A 23,747-nucleotide genomic window follows, 5' to 3' on the forward strand; every position below is an offset into this window, starting at 1 on the left:
TACTAACATTTTAGATAATTTAAATTTCAACGAAGCTCTATCAAATGCTTAAATTAAATATAAATCACTCAAATTCAACAATTAAGGTCTTTTTTTCAAACTTGCTTATATTAATAATTTTTCATATATTTATCTTATATTTTACAAATATTTTTTTTAGTGATTTGCCGCCATTCCAAACAACAGCGTGAACATTAACCTATTAACTCCTATTTTTAATATAAGAGTTAATTTGATATTTAAATTAGTGTTTAATATAAAACCCCAACTTATTTTATCTCTTATATTTATTCATATTTTGTCACGGAGTAACATATATGATTAGTAAGAATAATTTTTAAAAAATAAAAATTATTTATTACAAATAACTAACTCAACTAATTTATCTATAAGCGACTAAAGATACTATTAATTAGTTGGTAACATTACTACTACCTCTGATCCTAAATATAAGAACTAGTTCACTAATTTGAGTAGATTAAAAAAATAAGTTAAATTAGTTATTTGTTATAAATAGATGTTGTATTTTCTAAAATATCTTTACTAATAAAATATATTAGCTAAACTGCTATTATTAGAAGAACAACCTTAAAAATAAGTAAATAAATATAAGAAACAAAGTGGATTAAAATTTTATATTTAGAATTAAAATAAAAATTAAACAATATCTTATATTAAAGAGTGAATGAAGTATTAATTTTATTATTGGGTGACAAGAAAGAAATATAAAAAAGACAGGTGGCGTGTATGTGTCATATCCACAATGAAGAGTTAGCCGTCGCAACAATAACGAGAGGAAGGATTGAACATTTTTCAAAGGCGTTGGTCTAGTTACAAATTTCTTTAGAAAATTTTCCCTCATCTAATCAAAAATTTTTTAAAAACAAATTTATTTCAAAAATTAAAAATTATAACAATTTTATTTTTCACCGTTAGAAAACTAATTAATTACTAATATTTTTCACAATAAAAAATAAAATTATTACAATTTTAAATTTTTAAAATAAATTTGTCCGTAAAAATTTTTGAGTGCTCTGAATGAAAATTTTAAGGCTAGCCGCATTTTCTAGCAACCAAATTCAGAAAGCTGGGACGCAAAAACAGATGGTTACAGCTTTATTTAAAAACAATTTACACAATAAAATCACGTGCAAACAGGCGCATAATATTAGGATTAGTATGCATGGGTGTATCAAATTCAAATGATTGAATATAATTAAAAAATCCACATGAGTTATTTATGATTTGCTGTATGCCTGTATCTAAATGTATACATTTTCTCTAAAAAGGAAAATTAAAAAAACGACGTTCATTACAACTTTTATTGATAAAAAAGACAATAATTTTTTTCAAAAAAATATTTTGAAAGTACCTATACTTTTTGTCAATTTTCAATTTGGTATTTATGTATTTTTTTTCTTAATTAAATATTTAATTTTACTCTATTGACATGGTTCATACATGCATAGAGACTAAAAATACTGATGAAACAAAGTTACAACAACTGATATTATTAAAAAAAAAATTTAATTAAGAGGAACAAAACATATAAATACTAAATTAAAAATTAAGAGGAAGTATAGTCACTTTCTAATTTTTTTTATAAAAATATCAGTATTATGCAAATTCCGTATACATAAGATATTGACATTTAATTAATAAAGTTTTTAATGGAGGCTTTTTGCCGACTTTCCCTAGTGACTTTCGGTTCCTTATGAAAACATTATTACTAACGCTTAGCCACCATTTAGTACCAAACGTTAAAAATAAGAGATGGAAATTAGGATTAGAATTAAGAAAATCTATTAAAAGAGTATTTAATATGAGAGATCACTTGCTACATGAGATTAGACAAATCCATATATATGGGATTGAGAAATACCCTTGGGGGAAGTGGTATTCCCTAATCCTATTTCATGAGTTTACCTAATCCCATATAACAAGCAATTACCTATGTTAAAGACTTTTTTAATAATTTTTTTAATTATAATCATATTTCCTATCCCTCATTTTCAATAATTCGTGCTAAATGGAATCTTAGTTCCTTGAAACAATGATATTTTGAGGCGGGCAATTATAATAGATTGCATTAATAATTTCATATTTGAAATACGCATCAAATTATTAATAATTTCTTAAGAAAATCCTATAAAAAGAAATTTGAAATTACTAAATACTACCTCCGATCCTTAATATAAGACCTTATTTGACTTTTATTTTGGTCCTAAATATAAGACCCCAATCCACTTTGTCTCTCATATTTATATATTTTTTCCAAAGTAGCCCTTCTAACAATAATAGTTCTAGTCAATATACTTGATTAATAAAGATATTTTAGGAAAAACAATACCTATTTAGGACAAATAACTAACTCAATTTACTTTTTTAATCTCCTCAAATTAGTTAACTGGCTCTTATAATTAAGATCGGAAGTAGTATTAAATAAAAAAGTGTGTTGTTATTTACAAGCCTAGTGTTGACAAAATTTATCAAGTGTTATGGTCAAGCTTGATTTAGAATTTAATAATTTCAACCCATAATTTCTTTACATTCTCAAATCTCTAACTAAGTTTTTATAGTTTTTTGACTCAATTTTTGTAATTTTTCTGACTTGATAAATCATAATGATGTGGTGAGTCTAATTTTAAGAATTAAAAAAATTAATTGAGAATAATGTGTTGTCGGAGGGTCAGAACCGCAGAAGCACACGAGAAAGGAGAGTGAGAGGGAGAAGAGAACGAGGCAAATAAAAGTGCGGAGGTGGGTGGGAAGTGAAGCCAAGCTTATCCGGAACAAAGAAAGTGGAAGCTGCGTGGCGAAATGTGAGCTATGCCACGTGGGCGTCCTTTTGTCGCTTTGTGCTTTCTTCTTCCAATCTTCCTTAACACGTCTCCTACGTATTCTTCCGTATCAGCCTTTTCCTATCACGCTCAGTGTCTCATCATGTAACTTTCCCCTTTTTGTTGTTTGAAAATCAATAAAAAATCTCCACTTTTTTTGGCCAAAAAAATAAAAATCTCTACTTAAAAATTTTATGAATAAGAAGGATTTAAGCACACAAAACGGGATGATTCAACGGAATTTCATACCCAGAAAATAACGGTACTTTAATTTTTCTTTGCCGTCTTATTTACGAAGTTTTGAACTTTATTTGCCATTCCAATTAATAATATTAATTAGCTAGGCAGATCCTCTACTAAAATACTACCAGTCCTTAATATAAGAGCTAGTTGACTAATTTGAATAGATTGAGGAAATTAGTTAAGTTAGTTGTTTGTAATAAATATGTGTTACCTTTTTTAAAATATCCGTGTTAATTAAGTATTATTTGATGAAACATTTAATTTATGCAGCTACTATGAGAGCTATTTCGATAAACAAAAGTATAAATATATAAGACGAAATGAATTGAGGTTTTATATTTATAACCAGACTGAAACTCAAGGAAGTTTTTATTTTAAGAATCAAGCTAGTAGTAAAATGTTACTCCCTCCGTTTCTTATTATAAGAGACATTTGATGCTTATGGCATGTTCCTATATATAAGAGACACTTACAAGTTGTTTCTACTTTTTTGTGTTGATTTACTATTTTACCCATATTTATTATCTCTAGCTCACACTCTCTCTCCCTCCCACTTCTCTTTCTTTTAATAATTTAATTGTTCTCTCTCATGTTCTCTCTCCTTATTTATGAGGGCATTTTTGGAAAAAAATTATACTTTTTACACATTAATTGTTCTTAACTAATTTTAACTGTTTTTTTGATCAACGCATTTCGGTTATTTGTCTCTTATAATAAGGAACGGAGGGAGTATGTTTTAACATGATGGATGCCACATAGTAATCAACAGCAACTAGGTTTTCCCAGCAAACAAAAATGGCTGCTATGCTTACTTATGCTTTTACATAAGTTGAAATATTTTTTTTTTTAACTAAAAGCTGAATTTCATTTAAGGGAGAAACCCCAACAACTTTACAGAGAGTTAGAATACTTCCTCAAAATCAACCTAAGGACATTTTGGCGAAGGATGTTTTTGGGACATCGAATGAGAGGATTTTGCTAGAAAGTCAGCAATGCCTAACTCTTCCTTAAACCCATGCAAAAGCTTAACCTGCTAGTTTCTTTGCACAAGGAGCCTGGTTTCCTCAATCAAGTCTTTTAAAAGAACGCTTATGATCATACCCCCTTAAAATGAGGTTAATGACCCCAATAGAATAAGACTATATAGAATAAAATTTCTTTCACATACTTACTTTAAAATTTGCAAAATTATTTTCAAAAGACTAATTTCAAATATCCTATTATTAATAATAACCTTTCAAGTTCGTGTTATTAAATTTGAAAAATTATGCTTAAACTTCCATTCAATAATATCAAATATTGAACTGTCACAAGTACTATTCATGTTATCTTATATATATATATATATATGTATGTATGTATGTATGTATGTATATCTTGTTTCATGTCTAATGAGGAGAAAAAATAAAATAAAATCCAACTAGATCAACTTGTCAAAAAAAAGCTTTTAATTAAATTGATCAAGAGATTAGATTACCGGTTTACTAGTTAAATCAGTCAAATTGAGTTGGGTTTAAATATAATAATCATCATTACAAATTTAGCAAATCATATATATCATAACATATATACGCACAAAAATCAATTTTCACGTTTTATTTAATTTCAAGATTAATTTGCAAGGACCTTACACGCGTATACTCAAATAATAATAATAATTAGGTGATTTTTTTTTGTTTGCACGGAGGGATTGCGTAATAATGACAGTTGTATGGGCTGCTTATGTAACATATAAGTCACGGAGAATAATAAATAATTAGATTATTTATTATTCACAAGTAGCACAACTTGTTATGAATTATATATTTCATATAAATAATAAATTATAGTTAAAGAATACGGATACAACGGGATGAAAGAGACGTACGATATGTACTTATGTAGCATTATATAGATTTTTTTTAGAGAGCTTCCAGAATAATATTAGGTCGACATTAACCTTACGTTAGCACTATTGGATTTTCAAATGCAACATAAATATTAATATTGTCATCTTGTTCCTATTAAAAGTTGGTGAGTGATAAAATTCGTTTGAACGAATAAATTAAATAGCACAACAAATTTTCAGTCAACATTATTAGATAAGGACAGATTGATTGATACACGAAAAAAGATGATTGATTCATAAAATAATACTCCTCCGATCCCTAATATAAAATATATTTAACTAATTTGATTAGATTAAAGAAGTTATATAAGTTAGTTAATTATAAAAAATGTGACACATTTTTTCTAAAACACCATAATCATCTTTCTTAATATCCCCTCTCCTTCTTCTACTTGATTATAGTTGAGAGAGTATCCATAGGGATAATTTTAAAAAATTGATAAATATAAGAAATGGATCTTATATTTAAGACCAAAACCAACTTAATAATTGGGTCTTATATTAAGGATCGGAGGAGTATAATTCAAAACATTAAATATGCAGTATAAATTGTTCTAAAATGATTTGTCGACCAGCGGACCAAGATTTCTAATTTATTTGTCAAGAGTCAAAATAGTAAATAAGGAAAAAAAAACAGAGGGTTTACTATTTCGTGTTGATTTTTTTTGTTTTTTATTACCTCTTGTCAATGGATTTTTTTTGAGTTGTGTAGTGGCCAAGTTACTTTCATGTGCATCTTATTTTTAACGTAAGGTAGTTGATTAATTTGAGTAGATTAAACAATTAATTAAATTAATTATTTGTAATAAATAAGTATTGCCTCCCCACAATATTTTTACTAATAATTTGTATTAGTTAGAATTACTATTTGATAAAATATATAACATGTACAATTACTATAAGGACTATATCAGGAAAAAATAAATAAACATAAAAAACAAAGTAAATTGATATTTTATATTTAAAATCAAATTAAATATTAAATTAGTTTTTATATTAAAGAGAGGAGCTAGTAGCATCTGAGTACAAAATTTTTTCCACCTGCAGGTTTTTGCTTTTAAAAAAAGGTTTGTAGTCCTAGTTGAAGGTATTAGTAACCATTGATCATCCAATGGTCAACCCCATACGTAACGTAGCTCTTAACAGACAAACTGATCGACACAATAAACTCATGATTAGCGAAGCAAAACTTAATATTACTGATACTTAATATAACATTCAATTAACTAATTTATAAAGATTAAAACAATTTTAAATTACTTATTTATAACATATGTTATATGGTTTCTATAAAATACTTTAAAGATCTTGATTCCCAAATTAGTTAGTTATGTTTTATATTAAAGACCAAATGTAATATTTTAATTAAACTATACTTCTCCCTATTCCAAATTAATGTAGGGATCAGCTAGCTAAGTGGGAGATATTAAAAAATTAATTAAATTAGTTTTTAAAAAATATGTGTTAAATTTTCTAAAATACTCATTTAAATTATTTGCATTGGATAATACTCTCTTGTCAAGAAAAGACTCACCTAATAACATGGAGAGTTTAGAAAAAAAAAATACAAATTTAAAAAATAAATGAATTGAGATTTTACATTTAAAATAATTTTTTTATTAATTCTTACATGTAAGAGGGACTACTTGATCTTTTAGCTTTCAAAATTACCAATCAGCTCTTATGCTTTTTTTCACTCTTTTAAGTGGGTTACGGTTATAACTTATAATTATGTTTGTTTCTCTCACAATTTTTTTTCAAATCATGCCATCTATCTTCTTTAACAAATTAAGTTAATGAATTTCCAAATTACATAAGGTACATAGTTTTCTACTTTTTTTTCCCTTCTAATGTCAATCTTTCTGATTGATTTTAGGCTCCACGGTTAGACAAGGGTTTTATTTTAGAACACTATGCTATTCATAAAATACAAATAATAATACGACTCACTCATGCACATAACGCTATAATCTAAGGGTTCAGGGGAATAAATATAAGTTTATAAAATAAAAAGTATTGCATATACTTCGACCAATCCTAAGAAAAATCAAGTGGAATATTCCCTAATGCTTTTTGGCCACAATCTTATCCATTTGAATAGTAAACATGGTAAAAGCCAGGAAAGATATCCATCTATGCTATTCATGTCGGCTAATGATTAAATAAATTTGACTCTAAATAGTAATATGAGTAAAAAAAATTGGTTTCCGTGATCATACCGTTAAAATTTTGCTGCTAACAGGAGAATTTTTGTAAACGTTCTTGGGCATTGAAATCTGCTCCAGAATTGACAAGTCCTGGTCACAGATTCTCTCCCTGTTTTTTCCCCTTTTTTCCCAATGTTTGAACCGAAAGTGAAGAAAAGATTCACCGTTTTGAAAATGGAGTTGTTAGATTCTGCAAAGGGAATCATCAAACCACTTTATTATTAGTTAATTAATATTATTATTGTTAATTTGATGTCGGTTGGAAAGGACCCTTCAGCGTTGCTTCCATCTCTTTTCCACCATTAAGTTGGTTGTGCCAAATTGGATAAGGTCATTTATATGGATTTAACTCGGACCCTAGTCATGTTTCCGGGTTGGGCTAGGGGGTCGGGTTATCCTTTATGAAAAAATAAATAAAAACTAATCTTTTAATATTATAATCTTAACTCATGATCTTGTCCATTTAGTACTGACTCAACTAAAACTCGGATCTTAAACCTTATCTTACACTAAGGGTGTGTTTGGATAGAAACCAAACCATGGTTTCAGAAGTGTTTTTACGGATTACGAAGTAAATATGTGGAGGAGATTATTTCGTTTTGCGGGAAAGTGCTTCTGAAACCACGGTTTTGGGATACCCAAACAGGCCCTAAGTCAGTTAATTTTATTTGTTGAAAAATAATAATTACTTTTATCCACTATATATTTTGTGATTAAATTATAAGGACTAAGTTACACTCAAATGCCTTTGTGATTAATGCTTAACGTTTTCCCTAATTTAATAATTATCGTTTAATAAAGACATGTCAATGAGGTTTCCCAAAAAAAAATAAGTGGTTAATGAGAGATAACTTGGGAAAGATGATTTGAATGCATCTTAAATTTTCCTGCTTTTTAATAGCAAAAGCATTGATGCTCCAGATTTGGTTATACTCCTTCAGTCCTAAATATAAAACCTATTTTATAATATAAATTACACTAAAAAATGAGTCCCAAACCGGAGTAGTATTAAAAAAATGTAGGCAGTAAAATTAAATTATGGGTACACAATAATTATATATTATTTTTCATAAAAATAGAAAAATTTAAAATAGATACATACTCATTAGGTTTGATTTATAAGGCGTAGAAAGAATATTTTTTATCCTATTTATGAGTCATATTATTAAATTTTTAATATAAATGTTCTATCTTACCTTTTTTTTTTCCCCAAGTGCATATAATAAATAAGAATAAAGTTAAAAATGTTTTAAATTTTAAGAAAAAATTAATAAAATTTAAGATTTTTTTAAATTCCGACTAGACATGTGAAAAGTGATTTATAGGAGTGCGTATATGCGTGACCTTATCTATGACTCTAAACATCTGTATTTGAAACTAGCTATCACTAGAAAAAGTGGGTGTGGAACTTGGGGAAAAATTAATTCAACCTATGGATGGGTTAAATATATAATAAATAACATTATGGATAAGTTAAATGCAATTGGGGAGATACGACGAATCAAAGCTAGGGAATAGAGACACAAATAGGGGATAAGAAGGAATGTGACATTATTAGGTAACAAGTTAGTTATGTGTACCAAGTGGTCCCAAGCCACCTGTGGCATGCCTCAACTGGAGGCCATGCGTCTGCTAGATTCTAGATTTTCTCACATCCCATATATCAAGCCAGTCAAATTGAAATTCGTTGACCAATAGGAATTAAATCTAATGAAAGAGATTAGTTCTTCGTAATGTGAAGGACAGACTTGAAAATAATACACTGCCTGCGATCCTTAATATAAGAGCTAGTTGATTAATTTGAGAATATTAAGAAAATTAGTTAGATTAGTTATTTGTAATAAATAGGTATTGTCTTTTCTAAAATATCCTTGCTAATCAAGTATATTGGTTGCAACTACTATTATTACAAGAACCATCTTAAGAAAAAATAAATAAATATGAGAGATAAAGTAGATTGAGGTCTTATATCTATGACTAAAATAAAAATCGAACAAACTTTTATATTAAAGACAAGATGTAATATATATTAAAACTACAATGTAATATGTCATATGTTCTGAAAAGAAAAAAAGACAGGTTCTAAAAGATACCCTACATTTAGAACTGCATGAGGATTTTCAAATGCTCTGATATCAGAGGAAGGAAAAATGTTGACAATGGACCAAGCCCCTTAATCCACCAAGCCGTAGGCTTAAAGAGCATTACAGGAGAGAATCGCATGTGGAAGGGGAAGAGGCCACGGAATAGTCCCAAGCTACTTATGGTATGCCTCAGCTAGAGGCTAAGTCTCTGTTAGATTCTACATTTTCTCACATCTTATATATCAAGCCAGTCAAATTGAAATTAGCCAACCAACAGAAATTGAATTTAATGAAAGAGACTAGTTCTTCATAATATGAAGGGTAGATCTGAAAAAAAAAATCCTATCTCGGGTTTTTACATTAAAGACTTAATTGACTCATTTGAAGAAATGAAGAAAATTAATTAAGTTAGTTATTTGTTATAAATATACTCCTCCTTAATATAGGATCCAATTATTGAGTTGGTTTTGGTCCTAAATATAAAACTCATTTATCATATTATTAATTTTTCTAAATACCCTATAGATACTCTCTCAACTATAATCAAGTAAAAGAGGGAGATGGGTATTAAGAAAGATGATTGTGGTGTTTTAGGAAAAATGTGTCATATTTCTTATAATTAACTAACTTACCTAACTTTCTTAATCTAATCAAATTAGTTAAATGGGTCTTATATTAAGGACCGAAGGAGTATGTTTTTTTTCGTAAAATACTCTTACTGATAATGTATATTAGCTTGAATTACTATTTGATGAAGTCTTTAACATATGCAACTATTATAAGGACTATTTTAAAAAAAAGAATAAATATAAAAGACAAATAAATTATGATTTTATATTTAGGACCAAATTAAAATCAAATAAGCTCTTATAATAAAAACAGAGGTAATATATTAAAACTATAATATAATATGTCATGTATTCTGAATTAAAAAAAAAAAAGACAAGTTCAAAAAGATACCCTATATTTAGAACTGCATGAGGATTTTCAAATGCTCTAATGTCAGAGCAAGTAAAAATGTTGAGAATGGGCCAAACCCCTCAGTCTACCAAGGCTTAGGCTTAAAGAGCATTACAAGAGAGGCGTTTAGTCATCCCAGGCAAAACTCACCCCTTAACATTTGAGCTCATAAGTAAAGTCTCTGCTATTAATAATTAATAACAATTATTTTACCTATGTCTAAAAAAATAAAAATAAAAAGAGCAGTTTTCCTTTTTTGCGTCCAAGAACACAAAAAGAGGTCAGGCTCACCGTCACCGAGCCTGTTCCAGGCTTGCGGCCGAGTCGGAACTCGGAATTCAGGTTAATGCTATTATCGGGCCGGATCTTCGGTTGGTAATTTTGACTCCGACTCTAACTCTTCAATTTGGAGTGTCCAGCTTTGCAACCTGACAAAATGTTTTTTTTTTTGGTTGGAAAAAATAAATAAGTCTCTTAGGTAAGAAAAAACGTGTTGATATTGGCATCTGAGCTGGTCCCACCAACACCAGCGCTGATTTTCCAAATTCTACTCAAACCAAACTAACGCTATTAAAAATTAATTTTAAAAAATTTATTTCCCCATCCCCTATATAACCCCAAGGGTTTCACATTCCTCTCCTAACAAACCTTTCGTTCATCATTTGAAATCTCCTAGACAGCGAGTTTTCCTAGTCACCCAAACTCCTAACTATCCAATTTCTCTCTCTCGATTTGAATTTATCTGTTCGGTACCTGCACAAGTCAAATCTAGTGGATGACGATGACACAGTGGACGCGCCATGAAGATAAGCTCCTCGAGCAGGCTATTGTCTTGTTTCCAGAGTGTTGCCCCAACCGCTGGGAGAAGATTGCCGACGCCGTCCCTGGCGCCACCGTCGATTTGGTCTGGCAGCGCTATCACGATCTCCTACATGACGTCGCTGAGATTGATGCCGGTCGGGTCCCGATTCCGGCCTTCCCTGACTTTCCATCTGATGCTGAGCCCTCCTCCTCTGATTGGAACTCTGCCAATCAAATTTCGTTCAACTCGAAGCCGCCTAAGAATACTGACACCGAAAGAAAGAAGGGCACGCCTTGGACTGAGGAAGAACATAGGTATGCTGGCTTGAAAATTCTCCAATTCAGCTCGATTTTGTTTTGTTCTTTTTCCTATTTCTTTTGACTGTGCTTAATTTTAGGGATTTTTTTTATGAACCGGTATGGTTTCCGAGAAAATATAGGAAAGAACTTGTCAAGGGCGGCAACTGATTCGAAAAATCGAAGTTTTTTCCCCCTCAAGGAGCTAGACGAAAACTCCTATGTTTTTGTGTTGTTAGTGTTGTTCTTCATGCTATTCTGAAGTTTTCTGGAGTAAAGCTGTTCAATTCTTGTTCCTGGTCATATCGTTTAAATCCTCTAATTCTAATGGTGGACTTTCATATTCAATTCCACAACCTCCTTCTTCAGAGCCTCAGGTTCACCATCAAAATTTCTACTTCTAATCCACATAGGCAGCGCTCTAATGGTTCAAATCCATATTTTGTTTCAGGAGTTGCGAGGTTTCATACAAAAACTTTTCTTCTAAAATATTTCCTACAGAGCTGCTTACCTAAACAACTCTGTTGTTAAGTATTTTTTTGGCCAGAAAAGACGGTATATATTACAATTTTTTTTACCCTACTTTTGACCACAACAATGTGACTCATATTGTGCCCCATCCATAATATATATTCTTTTCACCTGTTATTTTAGTGTCTGTAATTGTATGACACAATACCCTTACCTGACATAAGGAAACTCACTTGAGCCAGGGGCCAGACCAATCAATCACACTTGATTGATGCCTCTTCTATTTTGAATTTTTAGTTGTGATTCTCTAATATGATTGGCCTTTGTTGTATTCGTACTATCAGAGTCAATGACTGATTTTGATTTGGCTTCGTCATGCTCATTGTCCTGTTTTGGTTGCTTTAACTTTCAATACTTTGTGTTGGGATGGGAATGAAAATGAAAGTTATCTATCTTTTTGATTGTTAATCTGATCATGTATGTCCCTATTTGCCTACTCAAATAGGTTATTCCTCAGAGGATTGGAGAAATATGGCAAGGGAGATTGGAGAAGCATTTCGAGGAATGTTGTGGTAACTAGAACGCCAACTCAGGTAGCTAGCCATGCTCAGAAGTATTTTAATCGCCAGAGGGAAAAAGCGAAGAAAGAGAGGAAAAGAGCAAGCATCCATGATATCACAACTGCAGACACCAACGTGGAGCCTCTGGATCAAAACCAGATTGGTTCTTCAAGCCTTCAATCTCAGATTGTCTCTTCAGGCCTTCCGGTGCATCAGTCCTCACCAATGCTTCAATTTAACCCACAGAATCCTTCAATTGATCAGTCTCTTGGGTTTGGGTACCCAAACTATGCTTTTTCCAACTTAGAGATAGATGACATGCACTATTGATATATAAATGGCCTCATCCATCCTATTTTGTAAGTTTTTGGAGTAGTTGTGTGTAGTTACAAGTGTATAGATGACTTGGTACATCAGTTTGAATTAGCCACCAGAACCCCAAGGACTTAACAAATACGATGAAATGAAGTCACACAGAACGTGTAGATGATATGATATTAGGCTTTTGATTGACCAAATCCCAAACTATACATTTCCAATTACATAGTCTGTAAAGTAACGTGTATGTTTTGTATATAGACGACTTGATTCATTTTGCTTGTTAAGTCTCTTAGGGAGGAGATTTGCCACTAGTTTAGCTCTTTTTTGTGTTCTGTTCAGATTATTTTGTGGATTCCTAGGCGACTGTTAGTAGTTGTGACAAAGAGTTTAGGGTTGAATTAAGACGGTAATTTTATGTTATTGGTCGGCGGAGAATTTGGAAAGTAGAAATAATAATTGAAATTCTTTGTCACAGTGATTTCCCATGGTGATCCACATTGTTGACTGTTGTCTGAGTGCTTAATAATGAGGTGGCCATTGGATCTTATCCAAAACCAAAAGACGGCTGCACGACGAAAAGATATCAAATGTCAAGAAACGCGGAGAAAAGCACGCGATGCCACGTTGGCCTGGACCGAAAATTAGATTTAGGGAGTACTGAGCAGGGGCAAGTTCTCAACGTCATCAAATTTCATATGCTAATTGACCTTCGTTTGCTTGAATTAAATTTAAATGCGCTATATCCTAATCAAGTGTAAATTTCAATTCAGCGAGCGTCTTTTCTGGGTCCTGTACAGTAAGATGCACTTATTTACAAATCCATGATTATTATAAGTGACAACAGTCATTGGAGGGGGCGGATCAAAGATGGCAATGCCTATGTTGGCCCAGAAAGCCACCTTGGGTCCTGTACTTTAATTTTCTTCCCGTTTTCGTTTTTGAGTTTTTTGGGCCATCGTTTCACAATCTTTTACAATGCCAACTAATAATTTCCTGTACTAACAGAGTTGAATTTAGCGGAAGGCATCAATCTTTCGTAAAATAACAAACTAAAGTTCAAATTTTTACTGTGAGAAGTGTTCATATTCAGTGCCAAGCAATATTTTGAATAAAATTGCCTCAAACAGGAGGAGGATCCCTATGCATAGTGGAAAACAAAACTAATAATATCTTGTATAAAAAAAAAGTTAAGTACATTTTGCACCTTGAAATATTTTCTTGAATGCATCCAGTACCGTAAAATATTTTGTGGTCGTCCAGTACCCTGAAATATTTTTTAGGTGATTCCAGTATCTTGAAGTATTTTTATATGCTTTAGTGATGGATGCACAGAAAAAATATTTTATGATGCTAGATATATCTAAAAAAATACTTTAGAGTACTGGATGTACAAAAAAATATTCAAAATGTTAGATACATTTAAAAAGTTATTTTATCATGTTGAATGCATCTAAAAAAATACTTTGGGATGGTAGATGCATTTTAACACTAAAAAAACAAGGAAATAATATCATAGATGATAAGGGCGAAATTCATGAATTTTCATTCTGTAATTAAAAGTAAAAGGCAAATAAACAAATTGTATACTTCTATTACTTATTTTTTTTGACTAAAATATGAAAATATATAATTCTTAATAATAATAATAACAATTCAAATTTTATATTGTCGTTTTTAAAGCATCATTGATGTTACAATTACAGAATTCAATTAAAAAAAAAAATAACTGACCTTGTACACTTTGCTCCGCCGCCCCCCACCCCAAAAAAATAAAAAATCTTGTGAACGTGATTTGGGTTGGCGTTAGCAAATAAGTTCAGGAATTTTTCAATGACAACTTAAAAGCATTTGAAATTTAGGGTCCATTGAGAGTGGCCAACAATGAGAAGGACACAGGTTATAGTACAAAACTTAGAAGATTAGATTAACATTAAAATTTCTTTCTTGCAAAAATTATGGTGTCAAAATAATATTGAAGACTTGATTTTATTTAATTACCTTCAGATGTACAATCCACTTAAAAAATCAACTGCAAAATTTCAATGAAAGGATGTAATCATTAAAAAAACTCACAAAAAATAAGCAGTATGGAGTGTGAATCTTTTATTATTTATTGCAGCAAACTTATTATTACTACATATTGCTCCCTTGTTAAGAGACCATTTTAGTAATTATATTAATTTTTTTCTACTCCTTGCAATGATTTTCCAAAAATTTTTCAAGTGAGCACATTTCACTAAATTTCCCAACTTCTTATTGCTCCAAGCCACCCATGCGTGTGTGTATATATTCATGAATCGCGAATGGTAAAGTTTTAAATTTTCTCACCGTTGGCCGAAAGAAAAATTTTCCCACCAAAATTCTCCTCGATCTTTCCGCGGTATGCCTTCATTCCTTGGTGTTTTCCTCTTTCTTTCTCCGTAACCGGATGTCTCAGTAAGATTCTTGATCCGTAATCGGATGTCTCACTAAATTCTTGTTGGCCGTTGCAGCTGCGGTGGCAAGGACAACCACCGACCGGCCGGCAGGATTCCGAAGGTCCATTGAAAAGCGATGGAGCAGTGGAATCGCGAGACGCACAAGCTTTTTGAGAACGCTCTCTTGAAGTATCCAGAGGAGCGTCCCGATCGTTGGGAGAGGATCGCCGATGAAATCCCTGGCGCCACCAAGGAAATGGTTCTGCAACGATATCAAGAGCTATTAGACGACCTGGCGGCGATCGAAGAAGACCGGGTGCCGATTCCGTCGGACGCAGACGATCCTGATGACTGGAAAATGAACGAATACAGGTACGTACGAAATTTCTCAATTCACTTCAATTGCATTTCGTTCCTTTTCCCCCCTGTTTCTTCTTTTCAGTTTTCTTGATTTTGTGGATTTTCCTTATGAATTGCCAAGAAATTATCGTCAATGACTGATTTCGATTTGTCTTTGTCATACTGACTGATCTTGGTGTGCTGCTTCTCTCGACGATAGTACATTTTTTTAGATTGTTGATTCAAAAAAGCATATGATCGGTGTGATAAAAAACGAAAAAATCTGAATTGCAGAGGTGAACAAGGAACGAACGAAGAAAGAAGCAACAGTGCAGAAAGGGAAGAATGTATGGAGAAAAACAAGTTTGATTCAGAAGAAGATGAGGAAGAAAAGTGCAGAGGCAAGGATAAAGAAGATAACTGAAAGGACGACGCCCACGAAACTTTACTTGTTCTGAATTGTTCTTTTTTTTTTTCAATTGTCAATTTTCAGTTTTTGCTACGAGCCTTGGATGGCAAATATGATGTTAATTCGGGGGCCAAAAGAGTAACTAATTCAGTTGACCTTCCCTGGCAAAGTTGATTTTAATAAATCTCTATAAAATGCCTTCCTTCACCACAATACATTTATCTTTTTACGGTATTAAATAGATGTAAATATAATATAATTTTATGCAAAAAAATTATCAAACATTTGTATCCCTACAAATAGTAATAAGAGAAATTAAATTAACTGGCCCTTTATTTCCGTATTACTACAATTAGGATAGCTAATATAGTTTAGTTTTAGCCAATATAGTTGATTAGTAAGGATATTTTAAAAAGACAACATCTATTTATTATAAATAACTAACTTAACTTTTCCTTAATCTCTTCAAATTAGTCAATTGAGTCTTATAATTAGGACCGGAGGTAGTATAATTTAGGTATACTATAATTTTTTTTAAAAAAATATATCAGTGTGTATATTATAAATCAGAGCCCATCTTTACGTTAACTTATTTTTTAAACTTCTGTACATTTTATTAAAAAAAATTCAAAGACCCCAAACTTTAGGGCCGTTATTTTAGTTGCTAAGCACCGTTTTTTGTTTGTTTGTTTTTTTAATCAACCACATTCCAGGGGCCTAATGTAAAGTAGACACACATTTAAATAATTTTACTCAAAATTATATGCACATATATTAAATATTGAAAATCAAATCCATATACATAATACAAAAATTTTAGGGTGAACTTTTGTTTTCTCAAATTTGTTCTCATTTTAATTTTGGTTCTTAATTTTTTTTCATTTAAAATATTGATTCTTAATTTAATAAAAACCTAGATTATTTTGCCCTTTAAATAATCAAAACTTATAGTTTGAAATCAAAATGAGGGAAAACTTAAAAAAACTAAGAATTATATTAGTCCAAAATTTTAATATATTATACGTTTTCTTTGCTGTGAGTTTTCAATGGCAAATACGATATTAGGAGGAAAAATTAAATAATTCCGGTTGACTTTCCTTCAACACAATGCATTCATCTTTTTACGTTATTAAATATAAATGTAAATATAATATAATTTTATAAAAACATTTGTATCCTACAAATAGTCAGAGAAATTAATTATCAAACATTTACTAACTCTTATTATGTAGGGGGGAAAAACTAACAATCTGTATTATATATAATTTAGGTATGCTACAATTTTTTTTTAAAAAAATATATCAATATATAAAATAAGGAAAAAAACTTAACTGTAGCCTGCAGGTATCACTGAATTATACCATTTTTTAAGTTATGTTAATTTTTCATAAGGAAAAAAAAATTCAAATTCCCCTAAAAAATTAGGGCCGATATTTTGGCAAATAAACACCTCGATCCCCAACATTCTTCAAGCACCACTGGCTTAATCTAAATTTTCAAAATTATATAATATACATATATATTAAATATTGAAATTTTTCAGGCAAAAAAAATTGAAAATGAAATCTATATGCGTAATATAGAAGCTTTAATATATCATACGGTTTCTAGATTCTGTTAGATTTGGAACGCGGGGCAATTTAAAAAAATTGAAAATAAGTTATCGTTATTCTCTCTCCTATTTGGCTTCATATACACATATCCAGTCATTCCCAAGAATCACGAAGAACAAATTGAAGAGTTTCGCGCCAAAATTTTGGTACCAAATCACCGGTGACACTGTCGAAACTCCACATCCTTAAACCCCGCTTCTTCTTGCCCCTGCCGCGTTGGAACTCCGACCACCGATCTCCACCGCAACTTGCTGTGTACGGAGACGACTTAATCGGTTCTTGTACTCTCTCTCTATATATAAAAATAAAAATATATATATCTTTCATATCCATCGTTAACATTATCTCTCTTTCTCCGCAGTCCGCGATGTCTCTGTATCCTCATCAACTGCTGCCTCCGCACGATGTCGCCGATATTGAATCGGGTCGGGTTCCGGCAACGTATTATCCGGACTCTTGGCCCTCCTCCTCCGCCAATCAGCCGCCCAGGCCTAGCGGTCGTACGAAAAAGAAGAGCACGTCTTGGACTTTGAATGAACACATGTACGTACACTTTATTACATTATTCATTTATTCGTGAGAGCATTAAATGATCAGGAAGTCGGATGAAGTTACAAAGAGGATTCAAGCCGCAACTTACCACCTGGTTTTCAATGTTGCTAGGTCATAAGAACATTAGTTTTATTGTACTCCCTCCGTTTTTTATTATAAGAGACATTTGATGCTTGTGGCATGTTTTTATATATAAAAGACACTTAAAAATTGTCTCTACTTTTTTGTGTTGATTTTCTATTTTACCTATATTTATTGTCTCCAACTCACACACTCTCTCCTTCCCATTTCTCTTTCTTTTAATAATTTACTATTGTTCTCTCTCATGTTCTCCCTCCCTCATGTTCTCTCTTCTTATTAATGAGGATATTTTTGAAAAAAAATTATACTTTTTACATATTGATTGTTCTTAACTAATTTTAACTGTTTTTTTTATCAACGTAATTCGGTTATTTGTCTCTTATAATAAGGAACGGATGGAGTATTATTTTATCCTGTTTTTACCTTAAGTGGTCAGTATCTGCACTTTTAAATTAAAAAAAAGGTTTAACCGGTGGTATTACTTCCGATTCTTAATATAAAATCTTTTTTTTTATTTTAATCCTTAATATAAGAATTCAATTTATTTTGTCTCCTATATTTATTCATTTGTTTTCAAAATAGTCTTTTTAATAATGATAATTCTAACCAATAAATTGATTAGCAATGATATTTTAGAAAAGATAACACCTATTTATTACAAATAACTAACTTAACTTGTTTTCTTAATTTACTCAAATTGGTCAATTAGTTCTTATATTTAGGAACGATGGTAATATTTTGATTTGTCTGTCTTATGAACTGATATGATTTATTTTGATGTTGATTTGAACAGGTTATTCTTGGTGGGAGTGGAGATATATGGGAAGGGAAGATGGAAGAAGATATCTGAGAATGTAGTGATGACAAAAAATGCAAATCAAGTGGCAAGCCATGCTCAAAAGTTTTATATTCGCCAAAGTGAAAGAGAGACACAAGTGAAGAGAAGAGGAAGTATCCATGATTTCACTTTAGCAGACATCAAACCTAAAGATCTCAAAGGGATTATTACTTCAATAACCTCATCATTGGATCATCATCAATATAACCCACAAATTCCTTCAAATCCTAATTTGATGCATCAATCTAATAACTCAACAGTTCATCATTATCATCTTCCACTGAATCATCAATCTCATGATCAACCTACCTCACCACTTCATAATGTTCTTCAGCTGAACCAATCATTAGGAACTCAAATTCCACTGAACCAAACTCAAATACGTTATGATCTTCCATTGAATCATCAATTAGGAACTAAAATTCTTTCCAGTCTTCAATCTCATGATCTAGATATCTCACCGATTCATCATTTTCCTCCGCTAAATCAGTTAGGAACTCATCAAAGTCCATTGAATCAGACTCAACTTCATTATGATCTTCCATTGAATCATCACTTGCTGCCGATGAATCAACTAGGAAGTCAAATTCCTTTGACTCTTCAACCGCATGATCAAGCTACCTCAATGGTTCATAACATTCATCCGCTGAATCAATTAGGAACTCAAATGCCATTGGATCATACTTATGATATTTCATTGCAGCTGAATCAATTAGGAACTCAAATGCCACTGGATCAGACTCAAAATCATTATGATCTTCCACTGCCGATGAATCAATCAGGAACGCAAATTCCTTTGAGTTCTCAATCTCATCAAGATACCTTACCGATTGATTATGTTCTTCCCATGATGAATCCCTCATTAGCATTAGCTAGCTAGGAGTTTTGCCAATTGTAATTTGTTTCTTTTTTGTTACTGGTTTTGTGAGCTGCACTTGTCAATGATTGGTTTTCTTTACTTGTGTTCTTAGCGAGGCGATGCAATTTTTTGTGTGTGGAACATTGTACTTGATTGCTTCATCAGGAATCATTACCAAGTCATAAAAATCTTTATCTCCTTAATAACCAAAATCTATAAATATAATTGTGCACTAAATTTGATTCGGACAATGAAAATGGAAATGAAAAAAAAAAAGTAGAGAGAACAAGGTATAACCAATGAAACTTAATAGATGAGCTTTATCAATAGTGATTATAAAGCATATACAAAAAGCTAAGTCTTAATTATATCGCACATGAAGTTGGCTATATGGTCGGCTATCTAAGGATTGATTTCTAATGTTTGACGAAGCTTTTGTCTCATACTAAAAACAAGAAGGACAAGATTATATGCGGTTACTACTTTTTATTCCTTAATAAATAGTGGCAACAAACGTTTTCTAACCTTGGAGCCAACTATAATCTTGAATCGAGCTGCTGGGGACTCAAATCGAATGTGTATAATTAATAAAATCATTAGCACAAAAGGTCCTTTTTCCCACGGTTGAAAAAAGGATTTTTACACCGTTTTTGTAATTGGAGTATGGAAGACTTCTATATTAATACATTAATTACTAACTTCTGTAAAATTTTGTGAGTTAATATGTTTTCATTTTGCCTTTATTAAAGAAAGCTCTTTTTCTGCTTTGGTTGTAATTAACCACTGAACAGAATGCTAAGTAAAACAAGAAAAACTTCATCACTTTTCTAATAGTAATAAAATGGGCATGAAGCGTGCTCCCATAATAAGATAATACTTTTCACCATAAGAGATTTTCAGTTGAGGTATACAAACAAAATGAAATCAAACTTAGGGATAAAAAATTATATTAATATTATGATATAAAAACTTTAATATACTACGCATTATATAAAAATTGTGAAAGACGTTTGTTTTGCACATTGGGTTAAAGATGGAAAACCCGCTGGCAGATGGACAGATTATTATTGAGTTGGTCCCACCAGGATTCTAAAATTCTAGTCGTGCAAAACAAGAGCATATTCAAGAACTCAGTTTTTTTTTTCCCCCCAAATAAAAAATTGAAGTTAGGTGATCATTCCTCTTGCTCTATCTCTGCGTATATACACGAGTCAACATAAAGTCTCGTACCAAAATACAAGTGAGACTGTTAGTGGAAATCTTTGACCCTAAGCTTCACTGCCTCTTGCCTCCGCCGCGTCGGAACGACGACTCTCCGCGGCAGCTTGTTACGTACGGAGACGACTTAACTGATTCTCGTTCGTCCTCAGTCTTTCATCTTCACTATACGTTTCGTTTCGGTATCTCTCTCTTTCTCGCTACGTAATCGGATATTTTTCCGTCGGATTCTTGATGACCCATTACTTAATTCTTGCTGTCATTTCATGTTTATAGAATCATCTGTGTCAAATCGCTATACTCAAATATATATATATTGGATTTGGGTCTCCAAGATTGATTCTTGCAGACCGTAATCAACAGGTTCTTTGTCGAACTTGTCTATACATCGATGAAGTATACGATTGTCGGATACAGTATGCTGATATATATGTATGTATGTGTATAAGCGGGTGTTGCGTATATATGATGAAGATGACTGATTCATAATTATGAAGATTGGTGAAGGGAAGAGGCAAGAAGGCAATGGGGTCCCGGAGTAAGGAGGCGGACAAGCTGTTTGAGAGTGCTCCGGTGTGTTTTCCGGAGGGCCGCCCCATCCAGTGGGAGAGGACCACGGAGGTGGCCCCCGGCACCACAAAGGAAATGGTTTACCAACGGCATGACGACGTCGAGCAGATTGATTTGGGTCGGGTTCCGCCACCAGATTACCCGGACTACTCTTGGCCTTCCTCCGCCAAACAGCACCCAAGTATAGCGGTCCCATAAGAAAGAAGCGCAGCTCTTGGTCTTTGGACGAACACATGTACGTACCTACATTGTTGCATTCATTTTTACCTATATATGCAAGATCAATTGCCACACACACACACACAGAGATAAAGGTATGATCATGAAATGATGAGGTGATATAATATTTTGATTTTGATCTGAACAGATTGTTCCTGGTGGGAGTGGAGATACATGGGAAGGGAAAATGGAAGAAGATATCTGAAAACGTAGTGAGGACAAGAAGTGTAATGCAGGTGGCAAGCCATGCCCAAAAGTTTTATCTTCTCCAAAGTAAGAGAGACGCAAGAGTTAAGAGAAGAAAAGGAGGAATCAATGCTCTCACTTTAGAAAACATCTGCCCTCATTGTTTGAACCACATTCTTTCTTCAATTCCCTCACTGCATCATCATCATCATCACGTTCATTATGATGTTCCAGTGAGTAATCAGTCATCTTCTTCAGGTCTTCAGCAATTGCAAGAGCCATATCACTGTGAACCTAACTCACAAGTTCATGAAGATGATCTTCCCATGCAGCATCAATCACTGGGAATGAATCAAAGCTACAATCTGAGCACATCAGTCCAAGCCACCACAAAGACCGGAGCTGATCAATCCTTAATTAATTATTACCTAATATATTTGTAAACTTCTCTCATCTCCTTTCCTTTTCCAAGTTGCCTCTTGATGTGGTTCAATTTCAGATGTTTGGGAGTGTTGGAATTTCCTTAGTATTAGCTACGAGTTTTACCAGTTGTTACTGATGTTTTTCCCTTTTTTGTTACTAATCTTGTGGATGTTGTATATCAATATGGTTTCTTTTACTTGTTGTGTTACACTGTACGCACTAGCTAGACTGTTTCATTTACGAATAGTTGATAAGTCATAAAAGCTTCATTTGCAAAATAGATAGGTTTAACCTACCAAAAATGACAAGTTAGGGTTGGATTTTTAGCCAACCCACCAACAATTAAAGCCTTCTAACTCGCACTGCTTTAATTTGAACCTTTGTCAACATGCATATTGTTTTCCTTTTCTTTCAATTTTTTGTGTTTATTTAATAATATATATTATAAAAAAAAAATGTTTTGACCTTTCCATGTTTTCTCATGTTTGACCTTTTGTTGTTTGAAAAATCATGACTTTGGTTGTGTTAATGGTTTGTACTTTTGCTCGAATATTTGTATTATTTTAGATAATTTGCTAGTCTTTTAATTGATTATTTATAATGTAGTATTTATAATTTTTCGATGGCAAATATGATATTCTGGGGGGGGGGGAGTTAAATAATTCTGGTGAACTTTCCCTGAACACAATACGTTCATCTTTTTACGTTATTAATATAAATGTAAATATAATATTCCTCCAGTTTCAAATATAAGACTTATTTTGTAGTATAATTTATACTATAAAATGGGTTTTATATTAGGACTGGAGGAGTATAATTTTATAAAAACATTTGTATCCTGCAAATAGTAAGAGAAATTAATTATCAAACATTTACTAACTCTTACTATGTTGGGAAAAAAAACTAACAATCTGTATTATATATAATTTAGGTATGCTCTAATTTTTTAAAAATATATCAATATATATAATATAACGAAAAAAACTTAACTACAGGTATCACTGAATTAAACAATTTTTTAAAGTTCTGTTAATTTTTCATAAGAAAAAAAAAATCAAATTCCCTCGAAAGCCGATATTTTATTAAATAAATAACAACTTGATCCACTATATTCTTCAGACCATGCACTAGTGGCTTAATCGAAATCCTCAAAATGATATAGGGTAAAGGTACAACCAACACTTCAATCTATTTTTTTAGGTGCATCGAGCACCTAAATTTATTTATGATGCAATTTTACCCTTAAACTTTTTAATATGGTGCAGTTTTATCTAAAGTTAACTGATTGCATACATGTGTCACAGAAATTGACAGATAGGTTTGGTGATTGTTGACTTTTGCCACGTGATAA

At 31.8% G+C, this 23,747-nt stretch overlaps 2 protein-coding genes across 2 annotated transcripts; both read left to right on the plus strand.

Moving 5' to 3' along the window:
* The first annotated feature begins 10,886 nt into the window (after nucleotides 1-10,886).
* LOC114760083 (transcription factor DIVARICATA) lies at nucleotides 10,887-12,807 on the plus strand. The gene is made up of 2 exons (XM_028949336.1): nucleotides 10,887-11,338; nucleotides 12,297-12,807. The coding sequence occupies exons 1-2, from the start codon at nucleotides 10,998-11,000 to the stop codon at nucleotides 12,679-12,681; spliced, it is 726 nt and encodes a 241-aa protein (XP_028805169.1). The 5' UTR covers nucleotides 10,887-10,997; the 3' UTR covers nucleotides 12,682-12,807.
* Nucleotides 12,808-15,152: 2,345 nt separating this feature from the next.
* On the plus strand, nucleotides 15,153-15,852 carry LOC114760084 (protein RADIALIS-like 3). The gene is made up of 2 exons (XM_028949338.1): nucleotides 15,153-15,461; nucleotides 15,723-15,852. Exons 1-2 carry the CDS (start codon nucleotides 15,226-15,228, stop codon nucleotides 15,850-15,852), a joined length of 366 nt encoding a protein of 121 aa, XP_028805171.1. The 5' UTR covers nucleotides 15,153-15,225.
* Nucleotides 15,853-23,747: the final 7,895 nt, after the last annotated feature.

The sequence above is a fragment of the Neltuma alba genome, unplaced genomic scaffold, assembly GCF_004799145.2.
Source record: "Neltuma alba isolate B1F8T4 unplaced genomic scaffold, ASM479914v2 tig00010930_pilon, whole genome shotgun sequence".
Classification (NCBI taxonomy): domain Eukaryota; kingdom Viridiplantae; phylum Streptophyta; class Magnoliopsida; order Fabales; family Fabaceae; genus Neltuma; species Neltuma alba.

What these genes read in the sequence shown, in the direction of transcription:
- LOC114760084 (XM_028949338.1), top strand. Translation starts at nt 15,226, where the DNA reads ATGGAGCAGTGGAATCGCGAGACGCACAAGCTTTTTGAGAACGCTCTC. An exon ending in TGGAAAATGAACGAATACAG is followed by an intron (nt 15,462 to 15,722) that starts GTACGTACGAAA and finishes TCTGAATTGCAG; the next exon opens with AGGTGAACAAGGAACGAACG.
- LOC114760083 (XM_028949336.1), top strand. Translation starts at nt 10,998, where the DNA reads ATGACGATGACACAGTGGACGCGCCATGAAGATAAGCTCCTCGAGCAG. An exon ending in TGGACTGAGGAAGAACATAG is followed by an intron (nt 11,339 to 12,296) that starts GTATGCTGGCTT and finishes CTACTCAAATAG; the next exon opens with GTTATTCCTCAGAGGATTGG.